This window comes from Acinonyx jubatus, chromosome E4 (genome assembly GCF_027475565.1).
Source record: "Acinonyx jubatus isolate Ajub_Pintada_27869175 chromosome E4, VMU_Ajub_asm_v1.0, whole genome shotgun sequence".
NCBI classification, from domain to species: Eukaryota; Metazoa; Chordata; class Mammalia; order Carnivora; family Felidae; genus Acinonyx; species Acinonyx jubatus.
The window spans coordinates 24,881,141-24,896,313 of record NC_069395.1 but is presented as its reverse complement, the minus strand read 5'-3'; the positions used below and the strand labels follow the sequence as shown (position 1 = coordinate 24,896,313).

Genomic DNA, 15,173 nt, shown 5'->3' with positions numbered 1-15,173 from the left:
TACCCCTTATCGTCTGAGCCCTCAGTACAACACTGTGATGGCGGCAGCCATAACTCCCATTGACAAAGCAGCAACTTGGCTTGTCCAAGGTCACAGAGCCAGTAAGTGGTGGGGCCTCGTTTGCTCACGCCCAGTTTCTGGACTCTATGCTCACTAGTCCACAGACCCACAGCCGGCGCCCTCCCCTGCCCTCTTCCCACCCTCCTCCTCCAACCCTACAGCACAAGCCCCACCCTTTCCCACCACCGGGCCCAGCGTGGTGCCAGGCACGGAGTGGATGCTCACTGTTGATCCTAATAGCTTCTCTTCCCCATGAAAAGAACCAACACGGCAGAGCGAGGCAAGGAGCCGGAAAAGGGCTGATCAGAGAGTCTTTGTTCTGGCAGTGTCCACTGAGTGAGACTTTTGGGGGTGTGTGTGGCAGCTAAGACTCACTGTTTGTAACACGGCTGGCATTGGCTGGTTGTACGGCTGTCTTCCGTAATAAGTAATAGAAATAATTCACATTTGGTGGGTGTCACAGAGTCGACAAAGCTCCTTCATGAGAGATTGTCTCATCCTGGCCTCTGAGCCCAGGCCTCCACAGGCAGGTGCTGGTAGGGGGGGCAGGCTTCCTGGCCACCCAGACTCACCCTTGTTGGATCTGTCCCACGATCTGCATGTGATACTTTTTGGGCATCTTACAGCCCCCGGAGATAGCTGTTGCCACCACCACCTGCAAAGCCCAAAATGGAGAATGGGGACTGGCAGAACAGGGGTCTCTCTCAAGCCTCCCTTTTCTCTGGGGACTCCAACTCCCACTCCCCTGCCTCCTCAAAGGGGAGCAACCCAAGGAGCAGGAAAAGCGGGAGCCATAGATGGGGGGATGGAATGGATTCACCCAACTTCCTGTTCTGCTGGCCACTGGCGGAGGAGGCGGGGAGGGTGGGGAAGGGTTCTCGTGGCTTTGGCTGGGGCTGGATTCCTTTTCTCATGGCCTCTCTAGCCTGGCCCCCCGCCCCCCCCCCCAGCCCTGTGCAGGGTCCTTACCACAATCATCTCTGTAGGGATGGGGAAGCGGATCTTGTGCATGTAGCGAGCATTGAGCTCCTTCACCAGCACCAGGAAGACGCCACTGATGAGGGCGAAGATGAGCGAGGCGATGTTGGTGTGGGGGAGGTTTTTGCAAATGTCAATGAAGGTCTGGGGGAGAGAGCATCATGCTCATGGGCTCCCACTTCCTTTTCCCTTACTATCCCCACCCTTGGAGGTCTAACCCGGCAGAAGGATGTGGGGGCACACCAAAGCAGAATCCAGATCTTGGTCATGAATAGTATCCCCTCTTCCACCTCCCTCTCCCAAAAGGCATGCTGGGATCTCATGCCAGGATGGGAATGGTGATTCTCTTTCTCTAGAAAGAATTCAAGCTCAAGGAGGAAGGATGGAGCTTAGACACAAGGACGGACCTCCCAGGCAGGGAGGGGTTGAGGCACTGTGTCAGGGAACTGATGGAGAGTAAACATCTCCTTTTCCGCAGGAATTCACCATAGAGAACCTCAGTGAGCCCGCAGGGTCCTGTGTTTGACCCTCCCTCCCAAAGTGGGAACCCCCTGGGAATCCTCTCTGAACAGTGGGCTAGCCAGACCCTTGCTTGAGGACGTCTTGTAAGGAGGAGCTCACGACCTCTTGAAACAGTAAACCCTGCTTCTGTGTCTGCCTGAGCCCCTCCCCATTCGCAGGGATGTGTGCCTAGACTCACAAAGACAATGGCCCCCGGGCCCGTGTAGGACGGGATGGTCAGTCCAAAGATGTACTTGAGCACCGAGATCAGGATCTGCAGGCTGGCTGCCGTCATGAAGCCCCGGACGAAGGACTCGGAGAGGTAGATGGCCACAAAGCCGAACTGCACGAAGCCCAGGCCCATCTGAGGGGAGAGAGGTGGGGGTGGGGGTGGGGAAGACCAAGAACGGCCTGCAGCTCCCCCGCGTGCCTGACCCAAACCCAGGCTGCAGTTCTGTGCAGCCGCCCTGAGCAAGTGAGCCCTTTGTGACCTTGTCTGGCCCTTTACGGTGCCAGCAGACCTCTAGTCTGGTTTGGGGCACAGGCCTCTTTGTCACATCATCTCTCTGGCTTTAGTTTTCTCATCGGCAAAATAACCCTGGTCCTCCCCCCGTGCTTCGTCTCCACCCGGTTGCCTAACCCAGATCTTAGGAGTCATCCTCCCTCACCCCCATGTCAGGGCTCTCACCAAGCCTTTTAATGCTCCCGGCAAAACGTTCCTTAAGTCAACCCCATCTCGGTGGCCCTCCCCGTGGCCGCCTCCCTGGCCTAGGCGTTCGGCGGCCTTGCCCGGGCTTCTGCATAGTCTCCTAACTTTGTAATCTACCTCCCCACCTCTCTTTTCCGTGGCCTGAATGATCTTTATAAACTGCCAGTCAGACCCAAGGCCAGTGCAGGGGGGACAGACTTCAGACTTCATTGTCTAGCCTCTGCCTACCTTTCTGGCCCCTTCTTGGGCCCATCCCCCAAAGGCCTCCTGCTGTCCAGCCGCACCAAAACATCTTGCCTTGTCATTCCCTGGTCAGTTCACACTCAAGCCTCAATGCTCTGGGGTGCATCCTTCTGCCCAGACTGTCCTCCCGTGCCTCATTCATTTGGTTACTGGCCAAGCTCTATTCATCCTTTAATATTCAGGTCAAATGTCATCTCCTCTCTGAGGCGAGGCCTTCCCTGACTCTCTCCTTGGTGCTCCCACCGCTATGGGAACATAGCTCTATTATGCTGCTTATCTCCCTGCCTACAAGTTTATCTGTTGACGTGGTTACTTCCTCTGCTGGGCTGTGCCCTCCTGGAGAACTGGGCCTCTTCTTTACTTAGCTTTCCCCCCAAGGCCTAGGCCAGTTTCTGGCACAGCGACACAACCAAAAACGTTAACAGAAAGAATGAATGGATGGATGAATGAAAGGTGTCCTCGGAGGTTGCTTCCTGCTCTTGTGTTCCATCACGCAGCGTTTCCCCTCGTAAAACCTAGCAGATTCCTTTGCAATTTGTGCAATTTATGTTGTGCGAGTGATGCTGTGGCTTGGGGCAGAAGAGGCTGGAGGAGGGATAAGGGATGTTAGAGAAACAGGAGGGCTGTGCTGGAGAGGAGAGAGAGCCCGTGAGCCTTCCAGACAGTCTAACTCGGGACAGTTTTACTGGGAGCAGAGACTGGTCTCATAGACCTGCTGGAGGCAGGTGAGGAGATACACCGATTCCTCAAGGTCTATTGTGGCCCTGGGAATGGGGGAGAGGGAGGAGGAAGGGCCCTGAATCAGCTTTAATGTCAAACTGGGGCTTTGAGGCAGGGGCAGGACAGAAAGATGCCCCCCTGAGGCCGCGCCCTTGACAAGGCCGCGGCCGTCCCCTCACCTGGATGATGGCAGTCAGGCAGGCCAGGGTTGCTGACACGTGCAGCCTCTCAGCCTCCATGGCTGCCGTGTCCACGTAGCTCTTGTTGGTGGCGTTGTTGAAGACCCAGAATTTTGACTCTGGGGCCAGCTGCAGACAGATGTTACCCACCAGGATGCTGATAACGGCAAAGGTACCTGTGGTGCCCACCCAGCCGGCAGGAGTCAGAGGTTTGCACCACACCCAGGGACAACAGAAAGGGGCCCAGGAGGGAGTGCTTCCCGACCCCCGAGGAGATGGACCCCCACATCTCCAAGGCTCCTCTCCAGCAAGAAAACCAACACTCACATGTCACCACGATCTACGCTTTTCAAGATGCTTTCACCTCGACTGTTAAAATTGTTTCATTGGACACGTGAGGAAATGAGCTTGGAAATACAAGCAGTACCTGACCCAGAAACAGACCTTGTGACCAGGCCCTTTTTCTCGATGTCACTTAGCACCAGAGAGCTCCAAATATCCCTGCAGGGACCAGCCTGAGAGTAATCCCTCCCATCTCCTTGGCACTTTATGCACATGGTATACCTTGTTCCACCAAGTCTTCCCCACGTGCCAGGGAGGGAGACAGAACAGGTAGTGGTAACCAAGCTCATGGAAGCTAAGTGGTTTCTTCAAGGTCACAGCGGACCTGGGACTGACGCTCACAGTGACGGTCCCTTCAGGACCGCCCAGCACCAGCTCTAGGAGAATGCAGATGGAAAACACCCAAAGCCCCTTTGCCACATCCCCTGTCCTTGTGGTCCAGGTCACCTGGCCTGCTGAGAGGGGAGAAGCCTTACCTGGCACCATCTGGTGTATACCCCCCAGGAAGAAGTAGGTGAGGAGGGGGAAGAAGGAGGAGTAGAGGCCGTTGACTGCAGGAAGGTTGGCCAGCAGAGCAAATGCCATGCCTGCAGAGAACAGGAGATTGAAGGCTCGGGGGCACAGTTGGGGTATGGGGGTCACAGGGGACGGGGAGAGGAAGGGGGGAGAGCAGCAGGCCAAGCCAACCTGGGGGACAGACCCCCTCACCTTGCGGGACCTGGATGGATCCACCGCTGAGTCCGCCCAGCAGGTCGGGGACGATGTAGTCTTTGATCTTGTACTTGGGGAGCCAGGAGAGCACGGGGAGCAGCCCAAACACTGCGGCTTTGATCTTGGCTGTGGAACATCTGGAGGGGAAGAGGGCAGGCTTCCAGTCGGCACTGCATGGTTTGGATACTCTGAGTTGGGGAGGGATATTATATATTCTGTTCCTGGTCATCCGTCATTCATTCATTCATTCACTCGTTCAGAATTCATTCACTCATTCAGCCCCCACACCATGCAGTAGGCCGGGGACACTGAGAAAAAAAGGCAGGGGCTTTCTTTGAAGAGCCATTCACACACTCTCGGTTTTAGCTGGGTGTCTGGAAACAGCTGCTCATTTGGGACATCCAGAAGACTCGGCGTAAAGGCATGGATTTTGCGGTCACTTAGCCTTCCGAGCTGCCGAGTCCAGCCCCCCATCTCAGATGACCTTTCTCCGGTCTGACCAAACGCAGGCCCGGCACCCTTGTGCGGGCTCCTACAGCTTCGTGCGCACACTGGGTTATAACTGCTTGCTTTTCATCTGTCGTTCTCACTGGAGAATAAACCCCACCATGACCAAAAGTCTATCTCTCTGGTTCATCTTTTGTACCTTGCACATTGCATTGGGCTGCTTAGTAAATATTTGCTGAATGAATGAATGAGTGAATTAGTGAAAGGACTGGCTGGTGTTGAAACTCGGCCTGAGTGGGGGCTGTTGCCATCTTTCTTAGCACTTCCCCCAAAGAAGGCTCCATTGTCCCTGCAGGGTGTGCCTCTGCTGACCGACCGTCCTTCATGTGTCATGACTCCAGTGCTGGAGTTCCTCCCACTGTTAATTCGCTGGGGGCGGAAGGAATGGGGGAGCTGTTTGTTGGCCAACGCAGGGTGGGGAAAGTTGATTCCTTCCCTGTTTGTTGAACACCTTGAGGTCTTTTCATAGAAACTCAGGAGCGGTAGGAACAAGGGCCTAAAAAACTCAGGGGTGACAGCTCATGGATTGATGACTGGAAGGGAGTGGGAGGCATTTGCTTTTCTTCTCCCAGTCGAGGGAACTCAAATACTCAAGGCACATTTGGTGACTCACTAGCCTGCTCTGATTAGGCCTCCTTTCCCGCCCGGCACCAATCCCTGCTCTTTGCTATTATTCAACAATAATTTCCCCAACACTTGGTTCCCTGGATGTCACCCAAGACTAAAAGCAACGCAGACAATGCTTTGTACCCTGTGGAGTCTGGACAGATTTTCTGTCCCAACCAATACTCTGTGGAAGGGCATCACCCTCGACATCTGAGTCCCTGGTCTCCTCTGGGGCGGGTGGGTGTGCCTCTTCCATCCTTGGTCAATAGCTCCAAGCATCTCTACAGCTTTGTCATAAGGGAGCACCAGCGCTGCAGGAACTCTCTCAGGCTTGTTTGTGGCAAGGAAAACTGGACTCACATATAGAGAGCTGAGTAAGGGAAGACAAACAACCCCCTTGAGGGCGGTATCCGTCCAGCCTTATTTGCAGGCCTGTCGTACGCTGGGCAAGGCAATCTGAGGCCTGATAGAATAGCTGGAAACAGATGCCTATACAGAGGCTTCAGAGGCCAAGAGGGAAGTGGACAGAGGGATTAGCTCTCTAGCCATTCATTCATTCATTAAACAAATATTTATTGGAGCACCTTCTGTGTCAGGCACTGCTTAAGGCTCAATGCCAGCCTCGTGGAAATTGTTAGTTCCCTACATCACTTTATAGTTTTAATCTATAGTCTTTTAGGACAACAGCAGATACCCTCGTCCCTCCAGCACAGCAACAAACCAGACTGAAACTGTTTGGTAACTAAGGTCGACAGAGCCCAGCTGTCTGGACACTGAACACCCAAGGCTTTGGCTGTGACCCAGCGGGAATGGAGTCTCCCGGGAGAAGTAGGGTTGGACCAGGGCTTTTGGTGAAGACTCAAGTGGGTGATTCCCCTGGTCCGAACCTGTTCCACCTGCACCTCCACTTCAGCATTGCCAGTGACCTCAATCCAGGTATCTGAATCAGCTGTTTCCCCAGGGGAGTGAGGAAGAGCAAGTTAGCCCACAGCCAGGACTGAGCAAGGTCTGCCAGAAGTGTAGGGAGGGGGAAGGTGAAGCTCATAGCCGCAGGTTCCTGGAGTATGGGCATAGATCACCTCCTGAAGCCCCCTCCTCGGAGGTGAGGTTTTACTCCCCACTAGCGCAGTCTCACAGATCTGAGAGTGAAGAGAGCCCGGGGGTCTGGCAGGACCACATCCTGGTAGGTATCCTTTAGGAGGGCCCAGGAATTTAGGGGCTGCCTTTGGGCATTTTCTGGATCAGGAAAAGGAAGGAACATCTAGGAGGGAAAGAGGACAAAGGGCATGGAGTGGTGGTGGCTTCAGATTTTTCGTGATCAGGAGGGAAGAGGACTTTAAGCAAGGCTCTGATGCTCCCTCTGCCCCATGTGGTAGCAGGCCCATCTAGAGCTCCCTTAAGAAACGAAGAGAGACTTGAGTGGACTGAGAAGATGGCAAGACTTCATGCACGGGTTGGAGATGCCCTACAACTCTTCTGAGACTGTGGATGGTCCTTGCGGCTACTCCCCATCCTCCACAGGGTGGGTGTCAGTACAGGAGGGGTTGTAGGATCTTAAAGTCAGGGTTCTGAACCTCCCCTCCCCGAGACTTCCCCAAGCCCTGTCTTAGGGATGCCGGTACAGGAGCCATGCTCTGGTGCAGAAAGGATTTTGGTGGGGAGCAGAAGAAAGAGGTGTCTGGGCTCTGGGCCACGTTACCTGAAGGCATTGCGAAGTTTCTCTCCCAGTGGGTATGTCCGGTCCTTCTTCTCAAACTCATCATCAAAGAGGGTGAGAGAGTACGCGGCTCTGTCTACCACGTAGCGGGGCCTGGGCTGGCTCATGCCTGGGGCATTTACAAGCTTTGGGAGAGGCAGAGGAGGGGAAGATGAGGGGGCATCTCTCTCCAGTGCCAGCTCTGGCTTTCTCTCTCTAGTTCTGGCCACAGCAGGGTTTTATTCTGGTCTCTTCCCCGCCCCCATCCAGCAAGGTGCCTCCCTTCCCTCTTTCAGGTCTTTCCACCAGACTCACTTCTTCTGGTGGCCTTCCTTCCCAGGTACTGATGATGCACACACTTGCCCTGGCTGTTTTGCTTGGCGCCCAGCACGTGGCTGGCACGCCACACCTGTGACATCACCGTCACCCCCGCCGAGCACCGGGCAAAAAGGAGGCGGGAGTGCAAGGGCAGGAGTCACAACTGGATGTCAGCACATTGGTCCCATCCCCCGCCCCAACCCCCGCTGCTGGTGCCCCCACAAGCCCCTCTCCCTCCCCGGACCTCAGTTTTCCTGGCAGAAAGGCTCATACTGTTCAGCCAGTCAGCTTGGAAGAAATAGAGAAAACAGCCTGCCCGGAGGCAGGGGGATGACTGAGGTGACCCCAGGAGGGCCCTTCTGGAAAGAGACAACTAGGACTTTACCAACAGGTTTTCCCAGGGGGATAATGGTGTGCCTGGGGAAATCAGGATGGTCTGTACCGGCTGGCTCTCCCACGGCTTCCTGTGCCTGACCTTTCCCCCACCCTGTGTGCTGGTGTTTCTCTCCTCCTTGCTTTTTGCGCAACCTGGCTGATGTTCCAGGAGCTGCGCGGGGCAGAGCTGAGTGCCAGGGCCCCTGAGGCCCAGAGGAGCTCCCCGTGGGAGCCGTTCCCCCTCCCTCCTACAAGTACCGGTCCCTCTTCCTGTACCCTGCCCTTGGGAGCTGGGAGAACTCCCTAGGAGAACCTCTGAGGAAGAGGAAAGAAGAAAGAGGTGGGGCACGTTTGGAGGAAGGAGGTGGGCAGTGTGGGGTGGCTGTGGCCAGTTTGGCAAAAGATCTGAGCTGGAGTTGAAAGTGAGAAACCACACAGGGGGCTAGGGATGTCCCTCGGCTTCCCGCGGGAGAGCCTGGCTGCCTAGGGGTTATCGGAGGCGAGCGGGTTGGTTGATGCCTTTTGCGGGAGAGAACGTGGCAGAAAGATGGAAAGTACATTCACGAAGGGTCCAGAAACCTGGGTTTTAGTCCAGGCTTCAATGGTGGGGTGGAGCAGACCTCACCTCTCTGAGCTTCAGATTCCTGGCCAGTAAAATGGGAGAAACACATCCATCTCACAGGGTGGGTATGACCATGAGGTGAGATATGGGCAAGAAAGGGGTATGTGAAATGTACCCGAAATGAGGCAAATGGGAGTCGTTACTATCAATGAGATGGTACCCAAGGTGATGCAGGTTGGGCTGGGGAATTCAATTCATTTGGTCACGGGACCCCGCGGTCCATCAGAACCTACGAGCGAGGGCTGGACGCCCCGCCAAATCACTGGGGTGATATCGGGCGGGGAGGGAGTTGGGGAAGGAATCCCCTCGCGGTGCCTGTGCCCAGCCCCTTGCCTGGACACACTCAACAAACGCTTGTGGAATGAATCACCACACGGTATTTTGGAGGCGACATGGGCAGAAATGAGTAAAAGCGATGGCATGTGAGACATCTCAGTGAGAGAAGTGAGAGGCCGAGCGGCATAAGGAAAACAGCACATGCTTTAGAGCCAGAATGGCCTGGGTTCAAAGACTCAGTTTCTTCATCGGTAAATGGGGAAAGTAACGGTTCTGGGTGGTTGCCATGAGGATGTGGAATGAGACTGTGTGCATGAAGGGGCGGCCTTCCCAGGCACCTGGTAAGCGGTAATGGTGATGATTATTAAGGTAGGGGGCTGCTGCCTTCCTCTTAGGAGAGACTATTCAGAGGCCTTCAGTCCTTCACCCTCCAGTGAGGCAGGTGCCCCTGCTTCTCCTTCTCCTCCCTGCCCCCCCGCCCCCTGTTTCCGAGGGTTGCAAGGGTCTGGCTTTCGAGGTGGCTTCCCGGGTGGGCCCTTTGGGAGCAATGAGTAGGGAGCATGATTGTCTAGAGGAACCCAGAGGTCCAACTTGGCTTTAGAGAAAGACTTGCGGTTCGGAGGAAGGAGTCTGTCCCTGGCCACCGAACAGACTGCCCGTGAAGGAATAGCCGAGATGTTCAAGGGGAACCGAACCCAGAAGAGGGAGCCCCTGGGAAGAGGGGGTGATGGGAGATCTCGCTTCGTGCCCCTGGCAGGTGGCGGGTGGCCCTCGAAGCCCTTTCCCAGGCTGCTTTTTCAAAGGCTCTCAGTTCTAGTAGTGTGTCTGTGGGGACGAGGTCAACGTCTGATCCCACGGAACCCTGCTAACCCAGCACCCCCTCACTTCCTCATTTTCCCAGTGGGGATCTTCCTCCCTGTCACCCCGGCCACCCCCACATATGCCCTTTCCTTACCCCCTGCCAGCCTCCACATTCAGCTGTTCATCAAGCCCCATTGCTCTTTTCTTCCAGTGTCCCTCCTGTCCCCCACCCCCTCAGTTCTTGTCTCACACCTGGACTATTACATTAGCCTTCTGACTGATTTTTCCCAACTCCAGCCTATACCCGCTAATCAGAAACCCTCAGCCTCCTCATTTCCAGGAGGATCAAGCCCAAACTCCTTATTTGGGTGTGTTTATTCTTCTGCCACCTGGCCCTGTTTTGGGGGACTTGGTAGAGCTGTTGGCTGGGTCTCCTGGCACCATCCGGCACGCCAGACAGGCCGGGCTCAGGTTTACCCCTGCGCTCTGTCCACACTATCCTCCTTACCTGTGATGCCCTGACTCATTCTGCCTCCCTAGACCTGCCCATCCTTAAGACCTGCTTAGGGCCCTCCTCCTCCCCTCCCCTCCCTCTCCTCTTTGCCTTGTCCTCGTCTACCTCCTTCTCCTCTTCTATGAAGCCTTTCCTGGCCACGCTGGCCTGGGATCTCTTTTTCTCCTCAGACCTCCTTTATTTGGGCCTCTCCAGCCCGCACACCAATGTTGGCTTTGGCCACTCCTGGCTGTCGTTTCCAGGGAAATGAGGGAGGCAAGGGGGTGACACTGGTGGAAATCCTTCTGGGAGGGGTGACTCAGGATTGTTTCTGCCCCAGTGTCAGGCCTCCTACGGACGGGGACCAGATGCTGGGGGAATTCCCACCTATCCAGGCTAACCAAGGAGAAAAAGCTCCCTTGCTTTACTGGAATGCAAAATCTGTCCTTCCCACATGCTTTGCCCATTTCATTCTAGAAATAGGGTGTCGAAGAGGAGAAGGCTCTGGGAGCTTCCCAATCTTGAGTTTGTGCCACACAAAAGAAGGTGAACCCAGCAGCCGGCTCGACTCAGGAAGTTTTGTCTAGAAGGGAACTTGAGCGCCAGGCTGGTCTAATCCTCTCATCTTGTGGATATGGAAGCTGAGTCTTAGAGAGAGGTGGTATGGGGATTTGAACGGGGCCTTAGGCTCTGTCTTAAGTGCTCCTCTTGGGCCCCAGTCCTCCTGCTCCTGCTCTCTGGGGGCTGTCCCCTGAGTGGCATCCAGAGTGCCCCTTTCGCACCACCCTGGTGACCTTCTACCCCAGCCGATGAGCGAGACAAGACTTCTGAGTGCTGCTTCTCCCCTTGAGGGCTCTGCAGTGGTTCTGACCTCTCTTCTGGCCTTGGCTGCCTCAGGACAATGACAGACAGAGTGGCAAATCTGTAGCCACAGGAGCTGCCCCAGCGGCTGGTGAGGAGGTGCCCTGGGCACACTTCCTAATTCCAAGAATAGGGTTGAGGTGGGGTGGGGCTTAGGAGGGGGGTTACTTCATCCCTGGCCAGTGCTGTAGGCTGAGGAGGAAAGGGGGATGGGAGAGGCCAGGTGGCGGGAGGCACCACCTCTTTTAGACAGCTCTGGGGTTCTCGGAGAGTTAAGGGGCTCTCGGGGACCCCCAGACAGGGCTCCTGCAATGCTAGGTCAGGGGTGGGAAGATGAAAGAGGGAGCAAGAAAGGGAGAGAGGTGTAGAGGACGTGAGGACTTGATCCCTAGTTAAACAAACACAGCCCTACCGAGTGATGTCAGCATCGCTGAAAAAAGTCGAGTGCCCCATTGCCATAGGTGTGTGTCAACCAGCCCTGCCTCTCATCAAACAGTGTCAGCCCCTCTCCGCCTCCCATCCCCCACAGGAGCAGGGATAAACAGCAGGTGCCATGTGACAATATTGAGGAACAAAAGGGTGCCCCTGTCGCCTCCCGCTTTGTGGAGGGAAGGAGGGGCAGGTCCTGATTTACTGGAGAGACCTGGTTGGGGGGGGGGTGGGGAGGGCAGGAGTGGGGCTTGAGGGAAGTAGAGGGCCAGAAGGGAAGAGCATGCCCAGCGTAGGAGACGTGGGTGTGTGGACAGTTTCCAAGGCTTGGCAGGGAAATGGGGTCACATTTGGGGCAAGGGGGATCCAGGGTTCTTGCAGAGCTAAGGAGCCGGGGAGGGGGCAGGACAAAGGGGAGCTAGACTCTGTGTGTGGGAGGGGAGGGGTTATGGGCTGAGCAGACTTCCTCCCAGGCTCCTTCAGGGCCCCTCATAGAACCCTAATGCCCCCCTCCTGCCCCAGTGAGTTTGTCCAACAGAAAGCCCACAGGTATCTCTTCCCAGGCGTATCTCTGCCTAGGTCTGTCTCCATCAGCAGAATACTTTGGACCGAGATGGGCTCCAGCGTGGCACCCAAGTTAATGCATAGAGAGGCTCGGAGCGGTGCCTGGCCACGGTGAGCGCGCCACGGATTCTGACCGTGTTATTATTACCATTACTTTGGTTACTCCGGAGGATTCTCTTCCTTGCTCTGCAACCGCAGTCAGGTCACTCTGCCTTTCTTGGCCTTTCTTTTCCTATCCGCCTGCATACGTTCATCCAGTCCGCCCTCCCTCTTCATGCCCTTGTCCCTCCGAAATTTCCCAGGACTGGTTAGAAGAGAAGCAGAGAATCTTTTTAGACGAGGGCAGACGCTCTCGGGAGCAGGTAAGAGCTATCTGTGGGGTTTTGGTTAGGTCTGGAGGTGATCCTGTCATTGTGGCCCAGGCTGACTTCCTCCTCAGCCCTGCTGTGTGTGTGTGTGTGTGTGTGTGTGTGTGTGTGTAAGGTGTGTGTGTGGGGGTTCTTTGATGGGCACATGTGCCAGGCACGGGAGCAGCCCCGGCACGGTCGACTCGCCCTGGCATTCTTATCACTTGTCCCTACCAGGGCGGTCGCTGTGTTCTGGGGAGAGGAAAGGTCACTTTGAGGTTTTCTCTTTGCTCTAGCTGCTGGTTCCTTCCCGCCTCATCCAAAGTGGGAGCCACAGGGCAAGAGCCATCTCTGAGCGGCTGGTGGCTATGGCTGGGGATGGGAGGTGGGGATGGGAAAGGATGGCTGCCCTCTCAGCTGGGAACTGCATCCCTGGCAGGTGGAGGGAGGGTAGAGGTTGTAGGTCTCCCTGGCATTTTATCAATATTCCTTTTATTCCTACTGCCTGCGTGTTTCTTGGGCAAATTTCTCACCCTGTTTTCCCCCTGGTCTGGTTTCCTCGTCAGTCACATGGAGAGAAGGATGCGATATCTCTGAGTTGTGTTCCCGCTCTCTGGCGGTTCTAGGGACTGGTACCCTTGCAGGGGAGAGATTCATGGGTATCACCCCCCAAATCCCCTCAGTACACCCACTCTCTCCTCCTTCTCTGCTTTCCCTACTGGGGACAGCAGTTGGGCTGAGGGAATAGGCTCCAGCAAAAGGCATTGAGGTCAGACTTTGCAAAGCACTTTCCCGCAGTGAGCCCAGACCAAGGTCACGGGATCCCTGAAACAGACACTTAAAATAGGCTTAGTCTTACTTGGAAGCGGGCGAGTGGACAAGGAGACCAGTGAAGGGCCCTTCGGTCTGGTTCAAGGACTCCAGAGCTTGGTCAGCACCGAACTGGTATCTCCTTCCTTCAGGGAGCTGTCTGTGGTTATTCAGTTCAGATCAACACACACTCACTCAACACCCACTACTTGTCAATCTCTAGGAAGACTCTGGACATTAAAAGGTAAAAAAAAGAGTCCATCTCTGCCCCCAGGGTTTTTTTACAAATGGGTATTTAGAACAGTCGCTGGAGTGTGGGAAGTGCTGGGAAGGCCAAGGTGGTGGAGGGGACATGTGTGTTAGTCTCCATGCTGTCCAAGGTTGTGGGGGGGGGGGTTGTCAGGTTCTGAACACTAGGACCGTGGGGCTCTGGGTGTGGGGAGGGTGTGGGGGGACATGGGGCTCTGGGTGTGAAAAGGAAGTGGGGGGACTGTGGGTCTCTGGGTGTGGGGAGGGAGTGGGGAGGACTGTGGGGCTCTGGGCTTGAAGAGGGAGTGGGAAGGACCGTGGGGGCTCTGGGAGAGCGTTGTCTCTGTGAGTGAAGCCATCCAGGGGCATGGCCCTCTCTTCATCTGCCCTACTCGGGGCACCATGCCACTCCTAGGGGCACACTCTTAACTTGGGTCTTCCTTCTGGTGGCTCAGATTCAACAGGGCCAAGTATAAGTGGGGGGTTCATGCTAGAAAGAGAAAAGATTGGCTGGAGACCTCACGGTCTGATTTTGAGGAATGGGGGCATTTTCTGAGGGTGACTTGGGACCCCTCAGAGCTTCAGGATGGGGGGTTAGGAAGCTGGGAGCTGGGGGAGCTGGCCCAAACCACCGTCCTGACCAAAACCCTCTTGTGTGGAAGCTTTCACCTGGGAGCCACGTCCCCTGGGTCCTGTTTCCCCGGTCTGATGGACTGCTCCCTCGCTCGGTCTCTCCTAACCCTCAGTCTCCCTTCCTTCCGCCTCTTCCAACCCCTCAGGATTAATGGGGATAAATGGGACTCCATGCAGCCCATGTGGGGGCCCCAAGCTGGTGGAGAGATACAGGAGTGCAAGAGAGCATCTAAGGGGCAGAAGGAGAAGGAGACAGCCACCCAGCAGGCTGGGGAGCCCAGCATTACGTGCTTTTTGCTTGCAAGACTTGAAAAGAGGGGAGGCGTGCAGCCAGCAGCTTCAAAGGCTGCTCCCCCAAGGAAGGCCCAAGATGTTTGTTCTTTCCTTTGCAGAGGAAAGCAGCCCTTGCAAAACAGCCAGCCCTTTCTTTCACCTCACTCTGTTTTGGGGTCTGGCAGGCCTCCTCCACTAGATTCCATCCTGCAAGCTCCCCGCAGCCTCCTGCCCTGCAGCCGAGGTCCTTACACGGGAGTGAGGACCCCGCGGGCTCCTCAGATGTGAAGGGCTGGGGGCGGCTCTCAGACTCAGGGGCCGCAGCGTCTTTCCCACTCGTGCTCAGGTTGGCAGACAGCCCACCCCCGTGGCCGGCTGTCTCCTGTCGCTCCTCCTCTGGGTGCCCCCCGGTGCCCACCCTCTTCAAGGGATGACCCCCAGCCCCGTGGGGTGGGCTGGGTGGGGCTTACCGGTGAGTGAGCAGGGCCGGCTGGGCAGGGCTGCAGGTGTGTCTGGGGAGCAGGGAGCCGAAAGGTGTTCCGAGGTGTGCAAAAGGGCTCTGCTCAAATAATCCAGGGAGGCGTTTATAAATAACTTTACCTCAGGGCCACGGGGTGAGCCCCGGCTTCTGATTGGCTCTGAGGGGAAGTGGTTTTGAACACTACACCATAGCTAAGCCTGAGGAGATAGGAAAAGGAGATAAGGGGAAAAAGTTCCCAAATGAACAGCCCTTTTTTTGTTTTACCTGAGGAGCAGAGCTGCTTGATGGGAGCTTGGCACTTCCTAAATCCACCCCGAAGACAATAGGTCACATTCAGCGGGGCCCCTGGCCCACAGGCTCCCCCAAGGCAGCCAGCAGAGCCTGAGGAG

General features: G+C 55.9%; 1 protein-coding gene across 2 annotated transcripts in view; it reads right to left on the bottom strand.

Moving 5' to 3' along the window:
- The window catches only part of SLC26A9 (solute carrier family 26 member 9), a 28,292-nt gene extending 13,365 nt beyond the window's left edge, over window positions 1–14,927 (bottom strand). The window contains exons 1-8 of one of the 2 annotated variants that reach the window (XM_015069907.3): window positions 14,774–14,927; window positions 7,256–7,398; window positions 4,441–4,580; window positions 4,209–4,319; window positions 3,391–3,566; window positions 1,739–1,903; window positions 1,030–1,182; window positions 633–715 (exon numbers count right to left, since the gene is read on the bottom strand). In XM_015069907.3, coding sequence (XP_014925393.3) covers window positions 633–715; window positions 1,030–1,182; window positions 1,739–1,903; window positions 3,391–3,566; window positions 4,209–4,319; window positions 4,441–4,580; window positions 7,256–7,380 — 953 coding nt within the window. In that variant the 5' untranslated portion in view covers window positions 7,381–7,398; window positions 14,774–14,927. Of the gene's footprint in view, window positions 1–632; window positions 716–1,029; window positions 1,183–1,738; window positions 1,904–3,390; window positions 3,567–4,208; window positions 4,320–4,440; window positions 4,581–7,255; window positions 7,562–14,773 lie in introns of those variants that run through there. The other variant, XM_053209264.1, reaches the window with a different exon arrangement.
- Between the last annotated feature and the right edge of the window lie 246 nt (window positions 14,928–15,173).